At 48.7% G+C, this 10,000-nt stretch overlaps 1 protein-coding gene across 2 annotated transcripts in view; it reads left to right on the top strand.

The window, feature by feature from the left end:
- fnbp1l (formin binding protein 1-like) overlaps positions 1-10,000 on the top strand; it is a gene marked incomplete at its 3' end in the record, with an annotated part of 53,571 nt that overhangs the window by 42,960 nt on the left and 611 nt on the right. Inside the window, exons 8-14 of one of the 2 annotated variants that reach the window (XM_080834913.1) lie at positions 840-986; positions 3,519-3,722; positions 6,074-6,183; positions 6,626-6,758; positions 7,140-7,234; positions 8,508-8,650; positions 9,107-9,265. In XM_080834913.1, coding sequence (XP_080691039.1) covers positions 840-986; positions 3,519-3,722; positions 6,074-6,183; positions 6,626-6,758; positions 7,140-7,234; positions 8,508-8,650; positions 9,107-9,265 — 991 coding nt within the window. Of the gene's footprint in view, positions 1-839; positions 987-3,518; positions 3,723-6,073; positions 6,184-6,625; positions 6,759-7,139; positions 7,235-8,507; positions 8,651-9,106; positions 9,286-10,000 lie in introns of those variants that run through there. The other variant, XM_080834914.1, reaches the window with a different exon arrangement.

The following is a 10,000-nucleotide window of genomic DNA, read 5'->3' as shown; positions in this document are numbered from 1 at the left end:
AGGCATCAACATAGTGGACTCTGAGCAGAGACTGGGCGTCTTTACTGTCTCAGAGCTAATGATGCGTCCACAGCACGGTGAGAAGTGATCCTCTTGCACCATCCTACACAGGCCCAGCTCTTACCAATTAAAGCCATGATTCCTTGAGATTCCTTTAAGATTTATTTTTGGGCTTTTTTGCCTTTAATTGATAGTGCAGTTAAGAGTGGGACAGGAAATGAGAGGGAGAAGAGGCGTGGACTGGACAGGAGAAATGACATCGGGCCGATTTGAACCCGTGTCCTCCATGGGCATCAAGCCCGAATGTGGTCGGCTTGCGCCACAGTGCCCCCCAAGATATTTCGACGTTAAGAACAAATGAGGCGTCTACATCTACACCTATGAACCGCACGCTGTCATCGCCTTATGCAACTTTGCCCTTTTAAAAAGTGAAAACCTGGAGTCCGTACCTTTCTGAGGTGTTTTCTCAGAGCGAGTGATGCATCTGTAGTGCGATGATATCCCCTGATGAGACGTGTGCCCTCTGACCCTGATGATGCGTGTGCCCTCTGACCTCTGACCCTGATGATGCGTGTGCCCTCTGACCCTGATGATGCATGTGCCCTCTGACCTCTGACCCTGATGATGCGTGTGCCCTCTGACCCTGATGATGCATGTGCCCTCTGACCTCTGACCCTGATGATGCATGTGCCCTCTGACCTCTGATCCTGATGATGCGTGTGCCATCTGACCTCTGACCCTAATGATGCGTGTGCCCTCTGACCTCTGACCCTGATGATGCATGTGCCCTCTGACCTCTGACCCAGATGATGCGTGTGCCCTCTGACCTCTCCCTACAGAACCTGCAGGCCATGGACGAGCGACGGACGGTGAAGTTGGGTGAGACGTACCGGAGCTTTGCCGAGGTGGAGCGGCGCGTCATCCCCATCATCTCCAAGTGCCTGGAGGGTATGGTGACGGCCGGCAAGGCTGTGGACGAGAGGAAGGTGAGTGGGGGGGGGGGAGGCTGTGGACGAGAGGAAGGGGGGGGGGTTGTTGAGGGAAGGAAGGGATGTGGGAAAATTCGGGGGCAGACTTTTCTTGCCGTGTGTGCAGGGAGAGTCTTGCATTGTGTTGCGAGCCAACTGATTTCAAACAGATTGTACTAAACCTAACATGTTTTGACCGGAGTAGGACTTGTGTTTTTGTCTTTACGTGTGTAATATGCTAGACATAACATGATTATCCAGGCTTCATGGCAGTTTCTAAATGCTTCTGAGCTCCTGTCAGGCTGCTAGTTAAGCCTAGTGATGAAGGCTGTTAGTTAAGCCTAGTGATGCAGACTGTTAGTTAAGCCTAGTGATGCAGGCTGTTAGTTAAGCCTAGTGATGCAGACTGTTAGTTAAGCCTAGTGATGTAGGACTGTTAGTTAAGCCTAGTGATGCAGGACTGTTAGTTAAGCCTAGTGATGCAGGACTGCTGTTAGTTAAGCCTAGTGATGCAGGCTGTTAGTTAAGCCTAGTGATGCAGGACTGCTGTTAGTTAAGCCTAGTGATGCAGGCTGTTAGTTAAGCCTAGTGATGCAGGACTGTTAGTTAAGCCTAGTGATGCAGGACTGTTAGTTAAGCCTAGTGATGCAGGACTGTTAGTTAAGCCTAGTGATGCAGGACTGTTGTTAGTTAAGCCTAGTGATGCAGGACTGCTGTTAGTTTAGCCTAGTGATGCAGGACTGCTGTTAGTTAAGCCTAGTGATGCAGGACTGCTGTTAGTTAAGCCTAGTGATGCAGACTGTTAGTTAAGCCTAGTGATGCAGGACTGCTGTTAGTTAAGCCTAGTGATGCAGGACTGCTGTTAGTTTAGCCTAGTGATGCAGGACTGCTGTTAGTTAAGCCTAGTGATGCAGGACTGCTGTTAGTTAAGCCTAGTGATGCAGACTGTTAGTTAAGCCTAGTGATGCAGAACTGTTAGTTAAGCCTAGTGATGCAGGACTGTTAGTTAAGCCTAGTGATGCAGGGCTGCTGTTAGTTAAGCCTAGTGATGCAGGACTGTTAGTTAAGCCTAGTGATGCAGGACTGCTAGTTAAGCCTAGTCATGCAGGACTGTTAGTTAAGCCTAGTGATGCAGGCTGTTAGTTAAGCCTAGTGATGCAGGACTGCTAGTTAAGCCTAGTGATGAAGGCTGTTAGTCAAGCCTAGTGATGCAGGACTGTTAGTCAAGCCTAGTGATGCAGGACTGCTGTTAGTTAAGCCTAGTGATGCAGGACTGCTGTTAGTTAAGCCTAGTGATGCAGGACTGTTAGTTAAGCCTAGTGATGCAGGACTGCTGTTAGTTAAGCCTAGTGATGAAGGCTGTTAGTCAAGCCTAGTGATGCAGGACTGTTAGTTAAGCCTAGTGATGCAGGACTGCTGTTAGTTAAGCCTAGTGATGCAGGACTGCTGTTAGTTAAGCCTAGTGATGCAGGACTGCTGTTAGTTAAGCCTAGTGATGCAGGACTGTTAGTTAAGCCTAGTGATGCAGGACTGCTGTTAGTTAAGCCTAGTGATGCAGGACTGCTGTTTGTTAAGCCTAGTGATGCAGGACTGTTAGTTAAGCCTAGTGATGCAGGACTGTTAGTTAAGCCTAGTGATGCAGGCTGTTAGTTAAGCCTAGTGATGCAGGACTGTTAGTTAAGCCTAGTGATGCAGGACTGCTGTTTGTTAAGCCTAGTGATGCAGGACTGTTAGTTAAGCCTAGTGATGCAGGACTGCTGTTAGTTAAGCCTAGTGATGCAGGACTGTTAGTTAAGCCTAGTGATGCAGGACTGTTAGTTAAGCCTAGTGATGCAGGACTGCTGCAGCATGTAGAAAGAACAGTGACCCCACCCACCGTACACGTGATGTGTTCCTCCACAAGAGCCAGTACAGCTGCTCCTTCACCCTCCTTCAGCCAGACACCTCCCCAGGTGCTCCTAAAGAGCGCCTCGTCCTCTCCTGACCCCTGCACACTGCGTCTGCCTGACCTCAGTTACCAAACACTCCACTGCTGCACAGACCACACCTGTGTTCCAATGAGTCTTGTTAAGGCCTTTGACTTGATATGTTGTTGTTTTTGTTTGTTATTGTTTGTTTGTTTGTTTGTTTGTTTGTTTTGGTAAGCAGCAACGTGTACAACGTGTACATGACCTGCTCTGACTAAAAGAAAGGTTGTATTGTACATGTACACTTGGATGAGTTTTCTTCTAGTCAGATCAGGTCGTATTGTACATGTACATGTTGCTGCTAACCAAAACAAACAAAAAACAAACAATAACAAACGAAAACAACAACATATCAAGTCAAAGGGACGAGTCTAGGGTGAAGTGCAGTCTTCCGTTTCATCTGTTGGTTTTATGAGCTCTGTGAGTCCGTGGGGGCTGCTCACCTGATACCTCTCCTAACTCTTCCTCAAAGGCCTCTCCACAGCCTGTATTAGCCATGCTAGTTTATTTGAAATGAACGTCTGAATCCCTCATAATGGTTTCTCTCTGTTGTTCTGATCCTGGTCTGGTTTTGTTGTTTCAGGATTCGATTATTGTGGTGGAATCCTTTAAGTCTGGCTTCGAGCCCCCAGGCGACTTCCCCTTCGAGGACTTTAGCCAAAACATCTACCGCACCGGGTCGGACAGCACCATCGGCACGCCCAAAAATGAGGGCACCAAACCCGACCCAAAACACTCAATGAGCAAAGCCAAGAACAAGCTCTGGCTCTTTGGTAAAAAGCCCAAGGTGAGCCTTCTCCTGTCTTACGCATAAGGGTTCAACACAGTCATGTCTCCTGTCAGCTAGGGTTTGACAGTTGTTTTTTGTCTTACAGAACCCCAACGCAGGATTCACAGAGTATTAGTTCAGAAACGTAACACACACAAACCATAGTACTTTGACCGACTATAGCTGCCACTGCTCGTGACTTCTGTTAATGAATGACATAGAAGATCCCTAGCACTAACCTGCTGGGTTTGTGACTCTACGCTTGTTTGTTTCTCATGGTTGATTGAGTTTCCCCCCTGATATGACGAGGAAGTGGATCTTGTGCATTACAGCGTTGTTGGTCCCGGCCTCCTTATGCAACATCGGAGAGTGCTTTGTAAACCGGCGTAGCACACAACGTTATTTGACCCTTTATTTGTCTGACGTGCGAGCGAGCGAGTGAGCGGGTGGGGCGGTGGAGAAGCGGTGATTGCTCCTTGACCCGCCCTTGTTGTTTCTGTTGTCCCAGCTCCCCCCCTCCTTCCCCCCCCCTCCGCGGCCCTCCTGCCCCCCCAGACCCTTCCAGGCCCCGCGGGGGAACACGGAGCGCCTGGCTCAGTGCCTCTCCGACATGAGGCTGCTCAGGCCACGGGTCCCCAGGGTGCCCTCTCTCAGGAGCCTGAGGAGAGGAGTAAGAGCATGCCGTCACACGTGTGTGTGTGTGTGTGTGTGTGTGTGTGTGTGAGGAGAGGAGTAAGAGCATGCCGTCACACGTGTGTGTGTGTGTGTGTGTGTGTGAGAGAAGAGGAGGAAGAGCACGCCGTTACACGTGTGTGTGTGTGTGTGTGTGTGTGTGTGTGTGTGAGGAGAGGAGTAAGAGCGTGCCGTCCCCATCCTCATCACACTGCGCCTCACTCAGGACCAGATCCGGTCCAGATCTTCTTCTTCTTCTTCTTCTTCTTCTTCTTCTTCTTCTTCTTCTTCTTCTTCTTCTTCTTCTTCTTCTTCTTCTTCTTCTTCTTCTTCTTCTTCTTCTTCTTCTTCTTCTTCTTCTTCTTCTTCTTCTTCTTCTTCTTCTTCTTCTTCTTCTTCTTCTTCTTCTTCTTCTTCTTCTTCTTCTTCTTCTTCTTCTTCTTCTTCTTCTTCTTCTTCGAGACAGCAACTCAGGGCTGCAGCTCTGCAGTGTTTTGCTGCTTCTGTTTGCTGGGGTGGAAGCTTTAAAACAATGGTGGTGCGTGTGTGTGTGTGTGTGTGTGTGTGTTGGGGCTGTTGTGTGTGTGTGCGTAAGCACATATGTGTAAGCGCGCGTGTGTGCGTACTCTTGTGCGTGTATGGGTGTGCCTGTGCTTGCATGCGTGTGTGTGTGTGAGTGTGTGTGAATGCTGGAGTGGTGTTGTTGATACTGAGTTATCTGCTGCTGTGGTTCTCTCCCTTGTCACCGTCTCCTCCGTGTGTGCCTCGTAGAGAGCTACTGCAGCATCATGTGACCTGACCTTAGCCCTGAGCCTGACAGGTGACTCTCAGGTGCTGACAGTAGTGTTCTGTAGTGTGTGTGTGTGTGTGTGTGTGTGTGTGTGTGTGTGTGTGTGAGAGAGAGAGAAGAGTTGTTAATGACTTTGGATTAAACGTTTTATGTTTGTCTCTTTTTGTTTGCTTCCACGAACACACACACACACACACACACACACACACACTCGGCAGTGGTCATTAAAGCTGGTGAGTAGTGTGTCGTTTGTGGTGCCTTAGCTGTGAGTGTGTTAGATGGAGGGAAGCCAGTCTCAGAGCAGTGTGTGTGTGTGTGTGTGTATGTGTCCCACTCCACTGTGCTATAGCGATGCCCTTCACCCTGTTGGATGAGAGGACGTCTGTTGCCAACGTGCTGAATTCCCTCTCAATTAGTCCCACCCACAGTCTGGTTTGATTGACAGCCCAACGTTTATTTATTGTCTTTACTAAATGTGTCCTAATGACCTAACACACATTCCAGTGTTTATTTCTGGACTCATCCCATGGTTATGTCACTTTCCAGACTTTGGGAAAGACATCTGTAGCTACAAGTGCGTGCGTGTGTTTGTGTGTGTGTGTGTGTGTGTGTGTGTCTTCTCTTGCCACGTTTAGGAGGTATGAGCTCACCGCTCATAGCTAGCATTGCTCAGTGCTCACATGTGTGTGTGTGTGTGTGTGTGTGTGTGTGTGTGTTTGTGTGTCTTCTCTTGCCACGTTTAGGGGGTATGAGCTCAACGCTCATAGCTAGCATTGCTCAGTGCTTACACGTGTGTGTGTGTGTGTGTGTGTGTGTGTGTGTGTGTGTGTGTGTGTGTGTGTGTGTGTGTGTGTGTGTGTGTGTGTGTGTGTGTGTGTGTGTGTGTGTGTGTGTGTTCTCTCTGCAGGCTCCAACGCTGGAGGACCTCAGTCACCTGCCCCCTGAGCAGAGGAGGAAGAAGCTGCAGCAGAGGGTCGAGGAGCTCAACAAAGAACTCCAAAAGGAAATGGACCAAAGGTAGATGAAGCCTGCAGGAGAGAACACACACACACACACACACACACACACACACACACACACACACACACACACACACACACTCAACAAAGAACTCCAAAAGGAAATGGACCAAAGGTAGAGGAGGCCTGCAGAATGCCTGTGTGTGTGTGTGTGTGTGTGTGTGTGTGTGTGTGTGTGTGTGTGTGTGTGTGGGGGGGGGGACCAAAGGTTGATGAGGCCTGCAGGGTGCCACATGATACAGGAATGATAACTATCCTCTTGTGTACCCTGTTTGACTGTGCATCTGTGTGTGGGCAAGCGCCTAATATAATCAAAATGTGTTTGTGTGCACTCAAGTCTGCGTGTGTGTGTGTTCTCACGTTGTGTGTGTGTGTGTGTGTGTGTGTGTGTGTGTGTGTGTGTGTGTGTGTGTGTGTGTGTGTGTGTGTGTGTTTCACAGAGATGCTCTAAACAAGATGAAGGATGTGTATGAGAAGAACCCTCAGATGGGCGACCCTAGCAGCCTGCAGCCCAAGATCTCCGAGACCATGTGCACCATGGAGCGACTGCGCTCTGAGATCCACAAAAATGAGGTAATGCTCCCCAGTGACGTCTCCCCTAGTCCTGCTCTTATAAGGAAATTCTTCCTGGAACACACACACACACACACACACACACACACACAAACACACACACATCTGGACAAATAAATAGCAATGCTTTAGAGAGCTGCTCACCAGCACCACCTAGTGGTGTTTCTGTGACGTGCGGCTCAAGAGAGCAGAATTCCTGTGTCACAGCCTGAGTGAGTCAAGACGGAGCAGGAGGTTGGATGGAGCCAAAGTGTTAGTCATGGCATAATGTGGGATTTTTTCTCTTGTGTTTTTCCTTGTTTGTCTACACGCGCACACACACACACACACACATACACAACAAACACACACACACACACACACACACACACACACACGCAGAGCTGGTTGTCGGAGGTGGAGGGAAAACCGAGCTCCCGCAGTGACCGTCGCTCCAGCGCAGATGTGAACCATCACGCACCTCCCGGCAGAGAGAGGTATGAGAGAACACACACACACACACACACACACTCTGCATTTCACATGGCTTCAGTCTCACCACAGGAAACTATGACACGCATGGCTTCATACCTAACTAAGATCAGTATTAGGACAGAATCTAGTATCTGACTTAGCCAAAACTCACACTCACACACACACGCATGGCTCCATACCTAACTAAGATCAGTATTAGTCTCTGACTCCCTTTGTCTAAGCCAAACTCACACACTCACACTCACACACACACGCATGGCTCCATACCTAACTAAGATCAGTATTAGTATCTTTGCTCTAAGCCAAACTCACACACTCACACTCACACACACACGCATGGCTCCATACCTAACTAAGATCAGTATTAGTATCTTTGCTCTAAGCCAAACTCACACACTCACACACACACACGCATGGCTCCATACCTAACTAAGATCAGTATTAGTATCTTTGCTCTAAGCCAAACTCACACTCACACACACACGCATGGCTCCATACCTAACTAAGATCAGTATTAGTATCTTTGCTCTAAGCCAAACTCACACACTCACACACACACACGCATGGCTCCATACCTAACTAAGATCAGTATTAGTATCTGACTCCCTTTGCTCCAAGCCATCCAGTGCTGACCCTCACAGTGGGTTGTGTTTGGTATGAGTGTGTTTAACCATGCGGATACAAACAATACCCTGTAACAGAGGAGTATCCTAGAGAGGAGCCTGCCAGCCCTAGCCTTAAGGGAGCCATGGTACTTCAGCTTAAGTACTTAACTTGATCTCTTCCTGATGCTCCAGCCTTGGTTTGAAAGGTAATGTAATGTAATATAATGGCATTTATCAGCTAAATCAGGTCAGTATTCAGTTAATGGAGTTGCATTGATGTATTGCGTCAGATAAGTTGGACTAAAGCATCTTGGGAAACATGACATGATGAGGTCCTCAAGCAGGAGTTAGGATCCATCCAGAGTATGCATAGAATTACTGTATACTGCTTCTGCACTGAGTTTGTGTCAACCTGAATTGAAGTCACAGTGGGATAAGAATGTCCATCATTCTATTTGACGCCATAGTTTTTGAGCAGACATGTAGTAGCTGATGGAGCTGGAGATCTACCCCAGGGTCAGGGGCTAGGGTGACCCTAACACAGCCTAGAACTGAGCTATCTTCACCAGGGGTCAGAGGGCCAGCTGCTGTTTGAGCTGTGTTGACAGCATTAAATATACAAGTTGTGTGTGTGTGTGTGTGTGTGTGTGTGTGTGTGTGTGTGTTTTAGCCCTGAGGGGAGTTACACAGACGACCCCAGCCAGGAGCACCGCAGCCCCCCCCAGCCAGACCCCCACGAGTTTGATGACGAGTTCGATGACGACGACCCCCTCCCCGCCATTGGCCACTGCAAAGCACTCTATGCATTTGATGGTAAACACTTACTGCTTCATACACCCACACAGGCTTTCACACACACATATCACTTACACATCAACCAACACACACGGTCTTTCATGCATGTACACACACACACACACACTCACAGATACAACAAACAAAAATGTCTCTTCAATTATTGTCCAGGGATGCAAACTTGTTAACTTTCCTGTGCTATGTTCCTGTCTCTCTCTCTGTTCCTGTCTCTCTCTCTCTCTGTTCCTGTCTCTCATTCTGTGCTATGTTCCTGTCTCTCTCTCTGTTCCTGTCTCTCTCTCTCTCTGCTCCTGTCTCTCATTCTGTGCTATGTTCCTGTCTCTCTCTCTGTTCCTGTCTCTCTCTCTCTGTTCCTGTCTCTCATTCTGTACTATGTTCCTGTCTCTCTCTCTCTCTCTGTTCCTGTCTCTCATTCTGTGCTATGTTCCTGTCTCTCTCTCTCTCTCTGAGCAGGTCAGAACGAGGGTACGCTGGTGATGCGGGAGGACGAGGTGCTGTACGTGATCGAGGAGGACAAGGGCGACGGCTGGACGCGCGCGCGGAAGCAGACTGGCGAGGAGGGCTACGTGCCCAGCTCCTACGTGGACATCACCATGGAGAAGAGTAGCAAAGGTGCCGTCACCTACATATGACATCACACAGTCCTCCACGCAACACCCCACCCATCCCCCCGTACCCCCACCCGCCACCATCTCCCTCCTGGGCCCCGTCCGAGGCTCTCTCTGCGTCTCGCGACTCGGCCTCGCGCTTGTTCACTGTGTGAGCGGACGGACAAAAAAAACGATTTGTAGAGACGGACCAGCATGTGTCCAGTACTGTAGACGCTGAGCCCTTCTCGGTCCTCTGAGGGAGGACGTGTTCTAGGAAAATCTGCACGACTCACAGGACCTCAGACGTGACGTGTCTGAACACTTTTATCTGTAACGTTCGACGTGATTTTAACGTAACCATTTTCAAATCTTTCCGTAAATGCCCACAGTGGTTGATTCTGGATCTGGGTGTGGGTGGGTGTCCTCATATCTGATCTAAATCGTGTAGAGGACCACTCATAGGATGTTTTGTTTTTGTGTTCTTGTTGTTCTGATTTTATAAATATATTTGTCTTCCAGGTATTTGTCGTTTTCTCTCACGCTGTCCTTCGCAGCAAGGCAGACTTTAATGCAGTACAGTATCCCCATACCTGCCCTCCAGGATGACAATTCATCCATTTATCAGAAGATGCATGTATCTAGTCACGCCTATAATAAGATTGAGGTGTTTGTGAGGGTTTTAAACACTGTGATATTATTGGTGTGTTTTAGTCTTAAATGCAGTGCTGTTAGCTCAACAGAGCTTAGCGTTAGCGTG

Source organism: Sprattus sprattus (genome assembly GCF_963457725.1).
Source record: "Sprattus sprattus genome assembly, chromosome: 3".
NCBI lineage: Eukaryota > Metazoa > Chordata > Actinopteri > Clupeiformes > Clupeidae > Sprattus > Sprattus sprattus.
This window is presented reverse-complemented; position numbering and strand designations above follow the sequence as displayed.